Here is a 20,733-nt window from a genome sequence, read left to right on the forward strand (position 1 = left end):
TTTTCCTTCATTCTCTTTAATGACTGATGAGGAACATTAAGATGAAAAGTGAAAAAAAGGACTAAATGTTTTGCTTAATTGTGACTCACCTAGTATATTTATTGTTGTCATTTCTCATTCTTTATTTGAATTTTGAAAACTTGATATTTTGATTTTAGACCCGATGGAAGTGAATGAAGACAAACAACATCAGTTTCATAAACCTCAGCATTTCAAAAATGAAGATGGAAACACAGTCATTTCACTGATGTCAAAGTGTGTCACACAAAAACAAGCTGGAAAATCTGGAGTCAAAGAATATTTCTGCTCTGAATGTAGAAAGAGTTTCAGTCAAAAATCAGGCCTTGAGAAACACGTGAGAATTCACTCTGGAGAAAAAACTTTCACATGCTCTCAGTGTGGAAAGAGTTTCATTCAGAAAGAAAATCTTAACAGACACATGATTATTCACAATGGAGAAAAAACGTTCAGCTGCTCTGAATGTGGAAAGAGTTTCAGACGTAAAGGATACCTAAATGATCACATGAGAATTCACACTGGAGAAAAACCGTTCACATGCTCTCAGTGCGGAAAGAGTTACACTCTGAAAAGCACTCTCAACTACCATCTCCTCTCTCACTCTGGAGTGAGATCATTCAGCTGTGATCAGTGTGAGAAAACATTTGTTGTGGAATCAAACTTAAGACAACACCTTAAAGTCCATACTGGTGTGAAGCCTCATGTTTGTTCTTTTTGTGGAAAGAGTTTTTCACGACAGCAACATTTAAATGTGCATGAGCGTATTCATACTGGTGTGAGACCTTATGTGTGCTTTGACTGTGGGAAGAGCTTTATTACATCCAGCAACTTAAAAAAACACCGGATAATTCATACTGGAGAGAAACCGTACAAGTGCTCACACTGTGGAAAGAGATTCACCGAATCATCTAGTCTACGGTATCATGAGAGAAAGCATTGCCCAAAGTCTTCTTAGTGAGCAAAGTTCACATTCACGTCCATGATTTACAAATATTGTACTTACAAATAATTTGACATTCAGATTGTTTTATAGAGTGATTAAATCTAAGGGTAAAATTTGTAGTGAAGTTGAATCTGGTGATAGTTTGATCAAGTGTTGCCCTTCTCTTGTCTGATTTATAATGATATGATTCAACTTTACTGAACTTCTAACACTTGTTTTGCATTAAAATATTTCTAAAGGTTTTCAGGTGAACTGTGATGAGATTAATTTTTGACTGTTTTTGCTTAACCCTCCTATTACCTTTGGGGTCGATTTGACCCTATTCAGTGTTTAATGTCTCTAAATACATACTTTAAAAAAAATGTTTTGCTTCATATTTAAAGACTTTTCCTAATTTAATGGAGACAACTGGGTAAACATAAAATTAACATGATGATAGGTTTTCAATGTTCTGTACACATTTTGTAGCATCGGTGCTCTTTGGGGTACATTTAACTGTATAAACATCAATATCAAAGAAATATCAACATTTTTGTTGTTCACACATTGGTGATTAGGCACAAATCCCACATTTATTTTGGATGATTTTGAGGTCATTATAAGTAGAGATTTTATGATCTTCAAAAACCTTCCCTCTGCTTTAGGGCCCTAACCTAACATTACCAATATAGGCCTACTTGAAGTATTGCGAGAACCACTGATAGTTCACACGATATAGTGGAGGGGGGAATCTTGATTCTCACAAGAAATTAGATATTTCCAGTACCAATTATATATTTCCAGGGAAGGGGAAACATAATTCTTGCAAGAACTTGATATTGATATTGATATTTTGTGCTGTGGGGGAGGGGAAAACTATAATATAGAGCTGGTAAGTCCCGCCCATCCGTAAAACCCCAAGTGGACCTCTAGGTTGAAAAATCGTCAATGCAAGTGAATGTGAGAAAATAATTATTTTCTGGTCCCGTTTGAATTGTGCCATGAATGTGAACATATGTTGTCTGTGAATTTTTTATGTAATTTTTCATGTTACGAGTTTGACAGTATATTGTATGATTCTTTGGCTAGCAGTTGTGGAAAAGACATAACGAGAAAGACTACATGTCGCCTATGGGACGTCACCCCATAACACATTTTCCCTCCACTTGTCAAATCACGGTGCTAATGCTGCGATAATCTATGGAGAGTTGGAGACAGATCGAGATGCCTGTGTGTTTCGTACCCAAATGTCACCATTCAAACCAAATGGGCTGTTCTTTCTTCAGATTCCCGTCTGATGTAAAAACTAGTTGTAGTCCACAAAGTGCTCTCACACAGTCTAACCGTATCAAACTTCTACCCGCTAAATTGTAGCATTCTTCACACGAAAAATTATATTAAAAATTCACAGACAACATATGTTCACATTCATGGCAAAATTCAAACGAGACCAGAAAATAGGACTTAATAGGGAGTGGCCAGGCTCTCCGTAGACGGGCTCTGATATTATTTTTTATTCATATTATTTATTTATACCTTATTATTATTCAGTGATTACAATGATACCACATACAACATCATAAACTGTTCAGGTGAATAGTTAATGGTGAATTCAGGGTTGTGAGAAGGAAATCACAGTATCTGAGAACCTAGGCTAAACTTTATAATATCATGTCTCTTGTATGCATGTTTGTAGAGTTAAAAAAAGCTTAATCCTTTTGTTCATTAACCTTGACAATACAGTGACTATAAAGAATAGAATATTCGATATGATCTTAGCAACATAGCTTAAAAAGAATGTCAAACACAAAGATTTACTTTGAAAAAATATATATTTTAAAAACATGTTTGTTTGATTGTTTTGTTGTGGTTGAACCTATTCTTCAATGTCTCCTTCACAGTCTCCTCCACACTGACACTGAATTGTGCACTTTAAGGAGGCTTTTTTTGCATTTGCAATGCCCCCGGCAGCATTTCTTGTAGCCACAACTTAAAAGTTCAATGATGGACTGGCTTGCTTGCGGAAGAGTTGACCACAATGGTCTCCAATCGCTTGGGTCCATCCAACCCCAGTCAGGTGGAGATGGCATATTTGGTGCCACCTCAAGTGCTTGTCCCCAACAGTGTCCTCCTTGGTACACTGCTCTTTTGAGGTGCTGCACTTTGTAAAGAAAGATTATGTGCCCGCGCACATACGCATTCAGCATGTGCATGCTGTCGCCGTTTTCACAGATTCACGTTTTTGAAGTTTACGCAGAGATGAGAACTATATCATTTTCAAAACGTTTCGTTTTTAAGAGCTTGAAGGTGAATAAATGAAATGTAAATGAAGGTGACCTAACTTGACTGCACCCTTAGTGCATCCTTATTTGGGGGGGTTGCTCCATTCCTCCTTCCTTTCTTTATGAACAAATCAAGACAAGCTTGATCGATGTTGAGTTCGATGCTGGTGCGATCATAGAGGAGAATTGTGAAGAGCTCCACAATGGAAATGACCTCCTCTGGAATTGTTTTATTGAGCCTTTGACAGAGCCATGAAGGCCTCTGTTGCCATGTCATCTGCATTCCAGGTATCCCATGCTGTCTTCTTTCCCCTGGTTGCAAATTCAGAGACTGTGTCACTGCCAATGAAGGCATGGAGCACAGGAAGGGCCTTGGATTTGTCAGGACCCAGAGACTTGGCAATCTCATGGGCAGGTATGTATCTGTAGTTCTTGCCAGTTCCAAATGCCACCCACGACTCCTCAAGGTCCAGCTCTGGCACATGTGCAATGGCTAGAGCCACAACTGTTGGTCCACGGTGCGCAGGGGGATCTTTTTAAATCTTTTCCTTGCAGCATCCACCACATAGAGTAGCATCCTTGTGCCTCTTGTGTAAACGTGTAAAATATGTTTCTCCAGTAACTCCAATAGTTAACTGATGGAACTGATGAGCACGAGCAGCTGACACTGAGCATGCGTGTACTACCGAACGTATAGTCAGGAACAGTCACGGTCGCTTTGGCCAGGTGGTATTTATAGCAGAGGGGGTGGGACGCTTCAGATTCTAGAGAGCATTTGATTGGACAGAAGATGTAATGAGAAGCTGAAGTTCACAGTGACGTCATAAAAATCCGTGATCCATTTTAGCGGAAATGAGAGACTGTAAGTTTTGATAAAAATAGAATTCATCTTCCAGAATACTTTTTTATAAGTTTTGGGAGTTTATTTTAGTCTATCTCCTACCCTGAAGTATGTTTTGCAGAGATGGACTAAAAATGAACTCCCAAAACTTACTGTCAGATTCTGGAAGATTAATTCTTCAAACAGTGGTACAAGAGGATGTGGTGCTGGTCCTTCAAGAATCACTCTCAATCTGTCTGTCTATAAAGCCTATAAAAAGCAGTCTTCATGTATTTTATTACACTTCAGCTTGTGATTCTTATTAAGTGGGGGTCATTTTTAGGATTCTTTACCTAACCTAAGTCTGAGATCCTGACACCTTGCACTTCTGGAGACTCCAGGTAGGTTGGAGTTCTGGAAAATGGTGACGCTGGAGACTAAAGGGTTCCTGATGGTTTCACACTTTATTCTTCACCTTAATTCTTCATTCTTTTGCAGTAAACATGTGTCTTATCTTCTCCACCTGTTTTTGTCGGACCCTGCTGACCCAATGAGCATTTCACGTTCCAATGGTCATGCCTTAACTGCAATCTCTAGTATTGCATTAGTATTGCATTTTTCTCATGAGCATTTAATAATTTTTGTAGTTATTAAGATTAATATGGTTTGGAATTGGCTAAATGTTCCTGGGAATAAAATATGATCAGAAAATTAACGTGCCTAATAATTCTGCAGTCACTGTATATTCAGTATAACACTATTGATGTTGTTAAAGCTACTTCAAGACACTGAAGATACATACCCAGGGGTGGATCTAGAAGATTATTTATAGAGTGGCAAAGTTTTTGGGGACTTATGGCCTTACATACATAGTTGTGTTCACAAACATTGCATTACCACAAAGTAACCATCTATACTAAAATTAAAAATTAAAAATAAAATAACAAAATTTCAATATCCATGGCTCCAAGTTAAGACACTCTAAATGAAAAACATCAACAGAATATAAATATTTCTGAGCTTGTACTAAAGATGATGATCAGTTTTATAGATAGATAGATAGATAGATATTTATACCGAACATTTTATAACACATCTCTCCATGATATGAGACTTTCTATAAATATAAATTCTAAAATATGGAGCTTTGCAGCGTCTCGGACATGACGCTCGTTCTAAAAACATTTTAAATACATTCAACTTTTTACATTGCATGCGTTTTTTCCTCTTCACTGACGTTTTTAACATGTGAATGGCTCTTAACTGATCAAAAAATAAATAAACAGTGCATTCTTATATCAGTGTTGTTATTAAGAAGACAGATTTCCTTGAACATTAAGTTTAACAACATTAATAATAAGCCAAAGAGGGCAAGATTTTAACTGAACTATCCTTAAGTTCAATAACAGATAAAAGTCTACTATGTGTGTCAAAATTAAACTTTACAACATTTTCTAAATATGTAGCTGTAAATTATGCAACAGTCTTTAGTGAAAGAAATAACTGTAGTTATAGGTGCATCTCATCTAAATGGCAAACTATTCCTTTGTCTCTATTTTGCACACATTCCCACATCGACCCTTAATTCACTTAAAGCTGGATAATTGAGAGTGATTGTAAGTGTGATGATCATCTGCTAAATGATCAACAACGACCACAATTCACTCCTTCAGTCAGTGAAGCTCCCACAGCCGTTCATGAGAGTTTAAATGCAGGGGAATATTCCCATCTTCCCACAGGAGAAGAAGAAGCAAGCAGGAGGAATTACTCCAGGAGAAACTACTGACATACTATTGTAAAGATGGAGATTAAGGAAGAACCCTGCAGAATAAAAGATGAAGATACAGAGGAACAAATAGGTTGGTGTTTTCCTTCATTCTCTTTAATGACTGATGAGGAACATTTAGATGAGAACTGACATTTAACTTTACATCTAAAATTAGATACTAGTAGACTTAGTAGTAAACTTTGTGCTAAATAAGGAAAGAAAGATGTTTCTCATTTTTCCTTTTTAAATTTAATTTAATATGTTTATTTTAGACCTGATGGAAGTGAATGAAGACAAACACCATCATTTCACAAAGGAAGATGGAAATGCAGTCATTCAACAGACTGAAAAGTGTTTCACACAAAAACGAGCTAAAAAAACTGGACAAGGATCTTTCACCTGCTCTGAGTGTGGAAAGAGTTTCACGCAGAAAGGAAACCTTAATATACACATGAGAATTCACACTGGAGAAAAACCGTTCACATGCTCTCAGTGTGGAAACAGTTTCACTCAGAAAAGCTCTCTCGATGATCATCTTCGCCGTCACTCTGGAGTGAGATCATTCAGCTGTGATCAGTGTGAGAAAACATTTGTTGTGGAATCAAACTTAAGACAACACCTTAAAGTTCATACTGGTGTGAAGCCTCATGTTTGTTCTTCTTGTGGAAAGAGTTTTTCACTACAGAAGTATTTAAAAGCTCATGAGAGATTTCATACTGGTGTGAGACCTCATGTGTGCTTTGACTGTGGGAAGAGCTTCACTGAATCCAGTGCCTTAAAAACACACCAGAGACTTCATACTGGAGAGAAACCGTACAAGTGCTCTTCATGTGGGAAGAGTTTCACCCAATTATCTAGTCTACGGTATCATGAGAGAAAGCATTGCCGGAATTCGCCTCATCTAAGTGAGCAAAGTTCACATTCATGTCCATAATTTACAAATATTGTACTTACAAATAAATTGACATTTAGATCGTTTTAATGGAGTGATTAAATCTAAGGGTTAAATTATTAGTGAAGTGTGAATCTGGTGATAGTTTGATCAAGTGTTTCCCTTCTCTTTTCTCAACCGCTGTAACATGATTTATAATGATATAATTCAAATTTACTGAACTTCAAACACTTGGTTTGCATTAAAATATTTAATATTATTATATTATTATATATATATAATATTATATTTAATATTAAAATATTAAAGGTTTTTCAGGTAAACCGTGGTGAGATTAATTTAGTCTCTTTTTTTTCTGTTTTTTTTTTTAATGTCTAGTTAAACAAAAAGATGTTCATCTTTTTCAAAGTCATTATTACAAAATGTTTTTTTTGTTTAAAAATGTTTTGCAGTAAGTGATGTCATCAGCTCATTAAATTAAATAAATAATCATAAAACAGCCATAAAGTGTTGTATTAGGCTGTAAATACATCAAATCTGTTCTGAAGGTCAATAGATCTTATTCAGAGCAGCGCTGTGACAGGAATGAAAGCAGTGAGACATCTACTGTAAAAAGCTGAATAAAGCTCCTAGATCACTAATAATTATCCACAACTCTTGTTGTCTGGAAGTTTTGTGACTATTGAAATGTTTTGAAGTGTTTCTTCAGCAGAACAATCCAAAACACAATAAGTTCAAGTTCAAATTTATTTGTACAGCAGATTTAAAAACAGCCAACGTGTCGACCAACGTGCTTAACAATGTCAATATACACACAAATAAACAAAAAAACAAACACAGTATTGAATGTCACAGTAGCGAAACTCAACTCGAGATGAAAGCTAAGCGATACAGCTGGTCTTAAGCAATGACTTAAAATCTCAGCAGTCCGAGATGTTCTTATATGAACTGGTAGACTATTCCAGAGATTAGGACCAGCCACTGAGAAGGCTCACTCACCTTTATTTTTTCTCGGAAAATCGAGGAACATCTGATTGGACGATCTCAGTGCTTTGAGCGGAGTGTGGACGTGTAAAAGTTCTGATAAATAAGAAGATGCGCCAACCCTTTCAAAATATTAAAAACATGCAATAAAATCTTAAAATCAATCCTGAAACAGACTTGAAGCCAGTGGTTTATCTTAAATTAGATTCAAATTAAATAACACACTGAAGAGATGAATGTCTATCCTTCACAGCCTCGCTTTTATTCCTGTTTAAAATCAAAGATGGCGCTGCTGTGAATAAGGTCTATATACAGCGCTGCTGAGATCATGTATATTTGTAAGCTAAACCATTAGTTACTGCAACATCTCCACTATTAAACTTTGACAACTCTTTCAGTCTTCATTTAAAAACATTTTCCCTGTAAGTTTGTGTCAGAATTGTTTGCAAAAGTGTGATTATAAACACAACGAGGCTGTGAAACTGCGCAGACTCTGAACGACGTACAACGACTGTTACTGGGAAACTTTGGCTTCATTTTTCTACGGTGGAAGAAGCAGAGACGCGCTGTCCACCTTTTTACAGTCTGTGTTGTGAAAGTAAATATAGAAATATATTTATGCTGGATATGCTGGAAATATAGAGCTAATTTCTGATAATAACACTGCTTTTACGAAGAAAAATTCATTATTTGTTTGTAATTTTTTTGAGTCGATTTAAAGTATTTAAACAAATCTCTGTCTATCCTGTAAAACATTCTGGGAACAATTAACCTAACATCGTATCATTATTTCATACATCCTTTTTTAAAGTTTAGTTAATTTTGTTATAATAAACTCTGTATTGAACTTTAAACTAGGCCTATATGTTATATTATGATATGAAAGTGAAAGTAGTGAAAGTGACACGTGACGGCCAAGTATGGTAACCCATACTTGGAATTTGACCTTTGCATTTAACCCATAGTTAACCCATAATGCACACACATTAGGAGCAGAGTAGTGAGTAGTTAACACACACACACTGCAAACGTGGATACACACACCCAGAGCATTTGTGTGGCGCTCGGGGAGCGACTAGGGGTCAGGTGAGCACCTCAGTCATTTCCCACCGGTTCTGGAATCAAACCAGCAATCTTTGGGTTACCAGTTCAACTCCCTAACCACTAGGCCATGACTGCCTGTTATTATATTATTATATTATATTATGTGCAAACTAGTTTCAATTAATTGTCAAGATTGACGTTGTATTGAAATACAATATAGTCACAATCTATTCTATTTTCTGTTCTAGTCCAGGTGGTACAGTACAGTATGGGCAAAATTTGAGGTGATGTGTTAATGTCACGGGGTGACTATATTCAGTGGGGGAGGAAGGCACACGCCGGGGAATGTGTTTCCCACGGGGAATGTTTTTTAATGTAACACCTAGAGTCAAAATGGCTGCCCCCTGTCTCTAGATGTAAACAATTGTCAATCTAGCGATCTATGAGACACAATAGCTTCAGGTGTTCGGTGGGAAGAAACTAGTTTGGCGATTGGTACGTACGTCTGGCGGGAGGGCCTTATATGTCCGAGGTTGCCCGCAGTATTGAACAGCAGATTCAGGGGAGAAGACGCACCCAGTAAATGCACCCGGACGGCGATCTGACGAGCACGTTTGCTCGAAGCCGGTGAGTATCCAAAACGAAACTAGCATTCTTACGGAATTGGATCTCGCGATCTCCACAGCTGCCACCGATGTGGAAACACGGCCCCGATGCCGCAGTGTTAAGTGCCGTTTATGCCTACTTCGTAGAGTCAGTGAAGCTCCCACAGCCGTTCATGAGAGTTTAAATGCTAGGGAATATTCCCATCTTCCCACAGGAGAAGGAGTTCGCAGGCAGGAGGAATTACTATTGTAAAGATGGAGATTAAGGAAGAATCCTGCAGAATAAAGGATGAAGATACAGAGGAACAAATAGGTTGGTGTTTTCCTTCATTCTCTTTAATGACTGATGAGGAACATTAAGATGAAAACTGAAAAAGGGACTAAATGTTTTGCTTAATTGTGACTCACCTAGTATATAGATTGTTCTCATTCTTTACTTGAATTTTGAAAATTTGATATGTTTATTTTAGACTTGATTGAAGTGAATGAAGACAAACAACAACAACATCAGTTTCAAAATCCTCACAATTTAACAAATGAAGATGGAAACACAGTCATTCAACAGACGTCAAAGTGTGTCACACAAAAACAAGCTGGAAAATCTGGAGTCAAAGGATCTTTCACCTGCTCTGAGTGTGGAAAGAGTTTCAGTCAAAAAGGACACCTTATAATACACATGAGAATTCACACTGGAGAAAAACCGTTCTCATGCTCTCAGTGTGGAAAGAGTTTCAGATCCAAAGGCTCTCTCAAAGAGCATCTGCTCCGTCACTCTGGAGTGAGATCATTCAGCTGTGATCAGTGTGAGAAAACATTTGTTGTGGAATCAAACTTAAGACAACACCTTAAAGTTCATACTGGTGTGAAGACTCATGTTTGTTCTTTTTGTGGAAAGAGTTTTTCACTACTGAAGTATTTAAAAGCTCATGAGAGATTTCATACTGGTGTGAGACCTTATGTGTGCGTTGACTGTGGGAAGAGCTTCACTATATCCAGTGACTTAAAAACACACCAGAGACTTCATACTGGAGAGAAACCGTACAAGTGCTCACACTGTGGGAAGAGTTTCTCTCGGTCAGGAACCCTGAAAGATCATGAGAGAATTCATGTTAAGAAACCTTATATGTGCTCTGACTGTGGGAAGAGCTTCACTAAATCCAGTGCCTTAAAAACACACCAGAGAACTCATACTGGTGAGAAACCTTATATGTGCTTTGACTGTGGGAAGACCTTCACTACACCAGGCCGCTTAAAAAGACACCAGAGAGTTCATACCGGAGAGAAACCGTACAAGTGCTCTTCATGTGGGAAGAGTTTCACCCAATCATCTAGTCTACGGTATCATGAGAGAAAGCATTGCCCGAAGTCGTCTTGTCTAAGTGAGCAAAATTCACATTCACATCCATGATTTACAAATTTTGTACTTACAAATAATTTGACATTCAGATAGTTTTAATAGAGTGATTAAATCTAAGGGTAAAATTAGTAGTGAAGTGTGAACCTGGTGATAGTTTGGTTTAAAGTTATTCAAATTGACTGAACTTCAAAAACTTGTTTTGCATTAAAATATTTCTAAAGTATTTCAGGTAAACCATGGTGAGGTTATTATTGTCTTTTTTTTTAATGTCTAGTTAAACAAAAAGATCATATTTTGAAACATTATTGCAAAATGAAAACAAAAAACAAATTCTGACGGAATTGGATCTCGCGATCTCCTCAGCTTCCACCGTTGTGGAAACACGGCCCCGATGCCGCAGAGTTAAGTACCGTTTATGCCTACTTCGTTTATGCCTACTACTTGACAATTGACCCTTCGCTAAGCCCCGCCCTCCTTAGTTACTGTTGCTACGACTGTCAAGCTTTTGCGCCTGGCCAAAGAGTATAGAAGTACCAAGAGGCGAAACTCAATAGAACGTTCCATTGCAACAAACTCACCCATGCGCAGAGCTGCAGCTCCGCCATCTTGGACTGAACGCAACACAACTGTCATAGAATTGAACGATAACGGTTCAAATTCAAAAGCGGTTAAATGAACTAAAAAGTAGTTTCTAGTTTTTAATATCTCTAGAGCAGACATCCCATGTCTCCCGGAAGATCCGGGAGTCTCCCGCATATTGATAGCGGCTCCCTGATGCCCACAAATTAGCTAAAATCACCCGGAATCTAGAGCGAGCGAGCAAGAGCGCGCAGCTCCAAACCGTGTAACGTTAGAGCACACGGCAGAAAGGGTGAGGGAGCGAAATATCAACATATCAACCTAAAATGTGGAACACAACTTGTTCAGATTTTTTGCTTTCATTTTCTTGCAGTTCTAGAGTAAAATATATTTTGTAATATATATATAAAATATAAAATATAAATAATTATATTTTAAATTTGTACATTTTAATAAACTCAAACTTATATAACTTTTTTCTGTTTCACTTTCATAATTTATTTCACTTCAACAATAATCTGACAAATTAAAACAAGACCAACCATAGGTCTAAATTCCAAAGCATTCTTGAATTACAACCATTTAAGTTTGGATAGTGATTTTCATGTTTATGCGAAAAAAAAGGTGACACTAGTTAAAGGGTTAATTTAGTGATAACAATGAATTAATAAAGCGGTCATTTGCCAGGTTAGGTGTTCATATATCTCTGAAAGTATGCGATTTAAAAAGCCCATTTCGAGTCTTGACAATTTCGACCAAATACATAACATTAGCAAACTGTTACTGCATTTATGGGATAGCTTACATTAACGTTACAGCACCTGTTATCGTTGACGTTAGCTCACTTTAAAGTTAATAAAAACCTTTTCTACTTTACCTCTCTGGATCTTTGGGGAATCTATGAAATGCTAGTTGATTGGTTGTACACTGGTAGTTGTTGCAGTTGATGGCAGAACACTGTTTTCTTTGTTTCCAATTATTTCCAGACATAATGTTAATGCTGTACAGTAGTTGTGCTGACGGTAAAGCCGTTGGTTCAGTCCAAAATGGCGGCCGTGCTACCGAAGCGCCACCTAGTGGCTGTTGTCAAAACTGCAACGGAGTTTCGCCTCTTGTTACTTCTATACTCTTTGGCCTGGCACGTCTATTACAGTATGTATGCACCAGTGTCAGACATTCCCAAGGAGATAATTAGTCATTTTTGGCGAACAGGTGAAAATTTGAGAGAACAAGACTGCAGTATGCATTCGAGGGCTATATCCACGACATAATATGCAACCGATTAGAGAATAATTTCTTCAAAATTGAAGCTAAAGCCTATACTGTAGGTCCCAGCGCAAGCAGCAGTGCCTCATACGCTGACCATTCAAATGGGAAACACACAAATTGAGGAACAGCTATGTTCATGCACAGCAGGGTAAGTGAAATTTGAAAATAATCTAATAATTATAAATCAAACAGCTTATCCATAAATCTTGTGGAATAAACACAAGACATTAGCCTGACCACTTTGCAATGATAACATTCTCCCGCTTATATGTTTAGTGCGCCAGGCTAACGTTACTGCTCACACGTCGTGGGTCACATAAGTGTCTACTGTTATGAACTGATTAAGTTTGCATACCAACCTTTTCCTTGGAGATCTCCGGCAAGCCCCCTGATGTTCCCTCCTTTTACCTTTTACTAGAACTAACACCGGGAGAGTCGCGATCGGATTGGGGTAACGTTACTAGTTTGGCCGTCGATTAACAAAATGCTGAAATATATTTTTAAGTACCATTAAGTTATGTCAGTGAGCCTCCGTCTTGCCTTTAATCACACTGCTTGATCCACAAGCTGGACAATAACTTTATTCTAGAGCTGCTATAAAGCCAAAACACTTTACTTTTAATTTCCTATTCGCCTTTGGCTAAGCCACACTGTCTAACTAGTATAACTTCACAGTAAGGTTAAAAGCAAAATTTACCTTAGAGCACACAAAAGTGTGCTTGTTGATCCTTGAGGGGTTTAGCTGACTGTGAGGACGTCCACACACACAGTTTAATCCAAAGACGACACTTGTCAGGATTTGACTTCGGTTTTGGGAAGGGAAAAAATGGACACCCCCCTCCAACCTCTCTGGGAAACGCGTATCTGTGTTACAAATGCCCCAGGCACAACGTTTAACCATATTTTTGATAAAACTACGACGGCAATAGCCTGCCAAGACCAAAAATATGAGACGCCTGCGTTAAAGTCAATGGAGCGCTGTGAAAAAGTGTCGGACCTCTGTGGGAGCTCGTTCTTGGCTGCGCTGTGATTGGTCAATCTACATTTTAGGGTGTGGCTTAGCCAAAGGCGAATTATCAATGTAAAGCTGCTTTGGAACAATCTACATGGTTAAAAGCGCTATATAAATGAAGATGCCGTCTGGCATTTCTCCCCTTGGGTTTTAGGTTTCGGGAAGGGAACAAAATCCACCACCCCGTCCAAACTTTTAGGATACCGGGTATCAGATTTGCACAATTCATACGCACAACGCTTCGGCATGTTTCCCTCGCTTGAAAGCTTGCCAGACCTCCCGCGCCTAGTTACGGTTGCTAAGCCACGATTGGCCTGTGGCGGTTTTTGGGCGTGGCTTGGCGAAGGGTCAATTGGCTTCCTGTGACTCCCCTTATCTGTACATCATTATTAGTTTTTTAATAGTTTTTTATTTATATTTACTTAACTAATTATTTATCTAATAAATGTATCTAATATGTTTCTTTTTCATTTAAACTTAAAAGACATGATTTTTTGTGTTGAAGTTTTCCACAATTTACTTGTGAAGCTCTCACAGCCGTTCTGTTGCCATGGTGAATCGTAGTTTCAGAGCTCCATTGATCATGGCTTTTCACAGTCATGGTGCACGCGCTTAACTCCGAGTCAACCTACTCAGAGTTTATTGAACTAACTCAATTCAGCTGTTCTGAAACTAAAAACTCAGAGTTTCCCATCTCAGTGTAAATCTACTCAGAGTTCAAGTTTTACCTCAGAGTTAGTTGAACCTTCTTATTGAAACAGGCTGATGTCTAAAAAAAAAAAAAAATCATGGAATTGTTTCTGAATTACCTGAATAATTGAGAGTGATTGTAAGTGTGATGATCATCTGCTAAATGAGCAACAACGACCACAATTCACTCCTTCAGTCAGTGAAGCTCCCACAGCCGTTCATGAGAGTTTAAATGCTGGGGAATATTCCCATTTTCCCACAGGAGAAGACGAAGAAAGCAGGAGGAATTACTCCAGGAGAAACTGCGGACATACTATTGTAAAGATGGAGATTAAGGAAGAACCCTGCAGAATAAAAGATGAAGATACAGAGGAACAAATAGGTTGGTGTTTTCCTTCATTCTCTTTAATGACTGATGAGGAACATTAAGATGAAAACTGAAAAAAGGACTAAAGTTTTGTTTAATTGTTACTCGCCTAGTATATAGATTGTTCTCATTTCTCATTTATTTGAATTTTGAAAATGTTATGTTTATTTTAGACTCAAAGGAAGTGAATGAGGACAAACAACATCAGTTTCAAAACCCTTTCAAAAATGAAGATGGAAACACAGTCATTCAACAGACGTCAAAGTGTGTCACACAAAAACAAGATGGAAAATCTGGAGTCAAAGGATCTTTCACCTGCTCTGAGTGTGGAAAGAGTTTCAGTCAAAAAGGACACCTTATAATACACATGAGAATTCACACTGGAGAAAAACCATTCACATGCTCTCAGTGTGGAAAGAGTTTCATATCCAAAAGCTCTCTCGATAAACATCTGCTCCGTCACTCTGTAGTGAGATCATTCAGCTGTGATCAGTGTGAGAAAACATTTGTTGTGGAATCAGACTTAAGAACACACCTTAAAACTCATACTGGTGTGAAGCCTCACGTTTGTTCTTTTTGTGGAAAGAGTTTTCCACGACTACAGACTTTAAAAGCTCATGAGAGTATTCATACTGGTGTGAGACCTCATGTGTGCTCTGACTGTGGGAAGACCTTCACTACATCCACCCACTTAAAAATACACCAGAGACTTCATACTGGAGAGAAACCGTACAAGTGCTCTTCATGTGGAAAGAGTTTCACTGCATCATCTAGTCTACGGTATCATGAGAGAAAGCATTGCCTGAAGTCGTCTCGTCTAAGTGAGCAAAGTTCACATTCACGTCCATCATTTACAAATATTGTACTTATAAATAGTTTTCAAATAGTTTTAATAAAGTGATTACATCTAAGGGTTAAATTAGTAGTGAAGTGTGAATCTGGTGATAGTTTGATCAGGTGTTGCCCTTCTCTTTTCTCAACCGCTGTAACATGATTTATAATGATATGATTCAAATTTACTGAACTTCAAACACTTGTTTTGCATTAAAATATTTCTAAAGTTTTTCAGGTGAACCGTGGTGAGATTATTATTGTCTGTTTTTTTTATGCCTTGTTAAACAAAAAGATCATATTTTGAAACATTATTGCAAAATATATCTATATTAATGTTTTGCAGTAAGTGATGTCATCAGCTCATTAAATAAAATAAATAATCATAAAACAGCCATAAAGTGTTGTATTAGGCTGTAAATACATCAAATCTGTTCTGAAGGTCAATAGATCTTATTCAGCGCAGCGCTGTGACAGGAATGAAAGCGAGGCTGTGAGACATCTACTGTAAAAAGCTGAATAAAGCTCCTAGATCACTAATAATTATCCACAACTCTTGTTGTCTGGAAGTTTTGTGACTATTGAAATGTTTTGAAGTGTTTCTTCAGCAGAACAATCCAAAACACAATAAGTTAAAGTTCAAATTTATTTGTACAGCAGATTTAAAAACAGCCACAGTCGAACAACGTGCTTAACAATGTCAATATACTCACAAATAAACAAAAAAACAAACACAGTATTGAATGTCACAGTAGCGAAACTCAACTCGAGATGAAAGCTAAGCGATACAGCTGGTCTTAAAGGGATACTCCACCATTTTTTCATATTAAACTATGTTATTCCCTTAACTTAGACGAGTTGATACATACCTCTCTCATCTCAGTGCGTGCACTCAATCGCTCTAGCGCGCGGTGACACTCTGAAAGCACTTAGCTTAGCCCAGTATATTCAGTGGTATCTAACAGCAATGAATTTAGAAGTGACCAAACACATCAGCGTTTTCCCTATTTAAAAACAGTTACACGAGTAGTTATACGACCAAGTATGGTGACACTAAAATAAAAAATTGAAAATAAAACTTGCCGCTTTTCTAAGCGGGTTAAAAAGGATAACTATAATGTATGGCGGAATAGCACTTTTGGGAGTACTTCGAAGTCACGCCTGATCCTCTTTCCACTATTGACAGAAGTGAGAGGAAGAGGATCAGGCGTGACTTTTTACTGTTCATTGCTGTTAGATACCATTGAATATACTGGGGTAAGCTAAGTACTTTCAGAGTGTCACCACGCTCTAGAGCGATTAAGTGCACGCACTGAGATGAGAGAGGTATGTATCAACTCGTCTTAGTTAAGGGAATAACATAGTTTAATATGAAAAAAACGGTGGAGTATCCCTTTAAGCAATGACTTAAAATCTCAACAGTCCGAGCTGTTCTTATATGAACTGGTAGACTATTCCAGAGATTAGGACCAGCCACTGAGAAGGCTCGGTCACCTTTATTTTTTCTCGGAAAATCGAGGAACATCTGATTGGACGATCTCAGTGCTTTGAGCGGAGTGTGGACGTGTAAAAGTTCTGATAAATAAGATGCGCCAACCCTTTCAAAATCTTAAAAACATGCAATAAAATTTTAAAATCAATCCTGAAACGGACTTGAAGCCAGTGGTTTAGCTTAAATTAGATTCAAATTAAATAAAATTACAACACACTAGCTGTGTCTCAATGTGAAGGCTGCATCCTTCGAAGGATGCACCATGTAGCCTTCGTAGGATTTCCTAATTGCGCAACCAGGTGTTCCCGATCACCACTCCTGGCGCCAAGCAACTGTGCAAGAGGACTGCTGCCATACTGATAATTCATTTGATATAATTGAGTAAACAGCTATGGAGCCAGAATTGGCTATTGTCATTCTTATGTTTTATATTTTACTGGAGGACATGGTGAGGATGTTTCAGCCCCGGCGCTGCCAGGTCATGTATTTTCGGTTTAGCCCTGTTTGAATATAAAACCCAATTGAATATAAAAAAGTCCAGTATTTCTCGCGCTCGTCATCGTCAGCTGTCACAGTTGCCAGGCGACAAGAACAATCCTCCGTAGGCTAGACCGGTCCAAACGCTTCAGATGCGGCCTTTGATATGGGACGCAGCTGTAGTTAGAAACAATTTGTTAATATTGTGACAATAGACCTACATTTTGTAACTTTAATTTTCGGAACTGCATATTTCGTTAAAATAGAACTCCGGTCAATTTTAACATTGAGCTCATTTTTTTTTGTAAGTTTGGAGTACTGTCAATACAGAGAACAACGACAAAAATCGGTGTTGCCTACACCGTGTTATCCTCTTTTTAAAATTTGCACCCTGTTGACTTCAATAGGGCAAGTTTTAAACCTGCTTTTAGCCTCTTAACGTCCTTGATGTGTCATTACAAGTGCACAGCCAATGTGAGTGATTCCTTCAGAGTGAACACGGTGAATCTGACTGCAGTAGATGTGAAAGATATGAAGAAAAGTGATGTTATTTCAGCCAGCGCTCATACCTGTATTTACATCCTGTTTTCGGTCGAAGTCCAAAGTAGTCAATTGTCGAGTTCACGCGCGTGATCATAGGTAACTAAACCTATGCGCGTGAACTCGACAATCAACTACTGTGGACTTTGACCGAAAACAGGATGTAAATACAGGTATGAGCGCTGGCTGAAAAAACATCACTTTTCTTCATATCTTTCACATATACTGCAGTCAGATTCACCCGTTTACATTAAGCTACACAAAAGTATATAGTTTAAATGTAACAACCTTGAAAATATTCAGAAGTAAAATGCAACATAGCCTATGCAGTAATGCAGTAGTAGCCTAATATAAATGCAAAACCATCATAAAAACCCTGACAAGGATTTTTTTTCCCCTGCAGAATACATAAATCTAGTTTTACTCTTGATACTTTAAGTACATTAGAGTATGCAAGATAATTTTGCCTAACTAAGGTTTTAGTAGTTTTTCCCCAATGCAGTATTAGTAGTTATTAAAAGTACTTTTTTCAGAAATATACTCTTTTTGAAAAGAAAAAAAAAACTTCAGTGACATTGCAGCTGTCGATTGAGTCAGCCCTGCAAACCTGTTGGTAGACAACTTAGTGGATAGTGTAAATATGCACTCAAACACTCTGGAGACCGTCCCAGATGATGTCCCACCAGCAGGAGGCCTTACCCGGGTCTCTATTGTGGAGCCCATCCCGGTCCAGCAGCTCCACCAGGGTCTCCCTGCTCAGCTCAATAAAACTCTACATCATTTTTTTCTTATTTTATGTACTGTAAATGTAAATGTTTATGTTGATTTTGATATGTTTAACATATGTTGTTAATAGTTGGAAAAAGTACTTTAAAGGGATAGTTCACCCAAAAATAAAAATGCTGTCATCATTTACTCTTCCTCAAGTTGTTCCAAACCTGTATGACTTTCTTTCTTCTGCTGAACACAAAAGAAGATATTTTGAAGAAAGTCGGTAACCAAACGACTGATGGACCCCATTGACTTCCATAGTAGGAAAAAAAATACTATGGATGTCAATCGGGACCAGCAACTGTTTAATTACCAACCTTCTTTAAAATATCTTCTTTTGTGTTCAGCAGAAGAAAGGAAATCATACAGGTTTGGAACAACTTGAGGAAGAGTAAATGATGACAGAATTTTCATTTTTGGGTAAACTATCCCTTTAATGTAGCCCATGGAACAAATGATTTTCATTTACCAATTTTATAAAAAAAAAAAAAAAAAAAAGGTATAGAAGAATTTGTTTCATGTAGAAATTATGACTGTCATTACAAAAATAAACAATGTACAGAACAATTCATTCTCTTTTATTTACACAAGGAAAGTTGCATAAAAATAATGTACAGATTTTTTCTTTCCTTTTAAAAAATAAAAGTTAAAAAAGTTAAACAAGAATATGTAGAAAAAATATATATTTTTCAATCATTCTCTCAAGAAGAGAAAACAGCCTGTCCATCCTCTCCCTACTCTCCTGTGCTCTCCTCGCCTCTGCCTCCCTCTCTAGTTGCCCTTTGTCTCGCCGCCTTCGTGCTGCTTCTGCCCCTAGCTCTTCCTCACCGTGGGCACCCACTGCTGAACTCGGCCCTGGTGTGTCCTCAGGGATTGAGGCAATGATGACAGGGGGGTTGGAGCAATGCCTCTGTCCCAACACCTCATCCATGAGGACAAACCAGGGCCAAGTTGCAGCAGTGGGTTTCCCACTCACACCCTCTCCTGTCCCAGGACACGTGCAATCCTAAGGGCAAAGCAAATTAACCATGGCTTGTTAACAACAACAGCACAATACATTTCAGCAAAGACGTGTGTATTAACTTTCTTACTTTGTATTTTTTTTTCTCCTTAATTGCTCTAAAAAAGCAGAAAAGGGTACTTAACACAGGCGTGCAAAAAGTGCATTGTTAACACTGCAAAATATGACACATCAAGACACATGCATACAAAATACTTCAGAAATCATAATTTCTGGAAACTCAAATTTGGTTAAAACCTTTGTAGACATAGCTTTCATGACAGCACTACAAAAACACATAAAAGTGAAACCCCATTGCCTTATCTAATGCTTTTCCTATTGTTGTGGGCTTTATAGGGTGAGTGATATTTCTTATAATACACAAGTGAGATAGACTAGTGCAAATATTACAAATAGGTCGTTAAACTAATATTAGCACAAGTTTTGCCTCAAACTACCTGACAAATGAAGCCACGCAAAGGTGACGAAGGAGTTAAGATGAAGTTTATAATAAACTTTAACTCTGGTTTCGCTAGCTATTTGAGTAAATGAAAACATAATACTTACATTTAAATGTAAATTTGCTGTCCACCACCGAACTCTAGTCTCGGCTGCCTTTAAAAATAAATAAAAAAATGCTGTCGTCACCGGCGCGCAATAACTTATGGGGTAGGATAGGGTAGGATAGGCCGCTTAGGATCCGTTTTATGTATCCTTCCTTTCACGGGGAAACGAAGGGTGCATCTGGCGCCGCTTTTGAATCAGGTGCTGCGTTCCAGTCCAAAATTGTCATGCCCTTCACTTGCTAACTTCCCTCCGTCTCGTTCACTCGGATGTACCGTATTTTCCGGACTATAAGTCGCACTTTTTTTCATAGTTTGGCTGGTCCTGCGACTTATAGTCAGGTGCGACTTATATATCAAAATTAATTCAGACTGAGATGAAAACATTACCGTCTACAGCCACGAGAGGGCGCTCTATGGCGGAGTTGTTCAGAAGCGACACCAAGGATG

The 20,733-nt window shown here is 37.9% G+C and overlaps 1 protein-coding gene across 2 annotated transcripts; it reads left to right on the forward strand.

Moving 5' to 3' along the window:
- The first annotated feature begins 5,814 nt into the window (after positions 1-5,814).
- Positions 5,815-15,673, forward strand: LOC311097536 (uncharacterized protein). Of its 2 annotated transcripts, XM_084137300.1 has the most exons (5): positions 9,091-9,357; positions 9,551-9,648; positions 9,806-10,714; positions 14,505-14,624; positions 14,783-15,673. In XM_084137300.1, exons 1-5 carry the CDS (start codon positions 9,314-9,316, stop codon positions 15,508-15,510), a joined length of 1,899 nt encoding a protein of 632 aa, XP_083993426.1. In that variant the 5' UTR covers positions 9,091-9,313; the 3' UTR covers positions 15,511-15,673. The 2 variants fall into 2 exon arrangements, with proteins under 2 accessions (XP_083993427.1, XP_083993426.1); XM_084137301.1 differs by lacking the exons at positions 9,091-9,357; positions 9,551-9,648 and adding an exon at positions 5,815-5,901.
- The last annotated feature ends 5,060 nt before the right edge of the window (positions 15,674-20,733 follow it).

Source organism: Abramis brama (assembly GCF_963993115.1).
Source record: "Abramis brama genome assembly, chromosome: 15".
In the NCBI taxonomy this organism is placed as follows: domain Eukaryota; kingdom Metazoa; phylum Chordata; class Actinopteri; order Cypriniformes; family Leuciscidae; genus Abramis; species Abramis brama.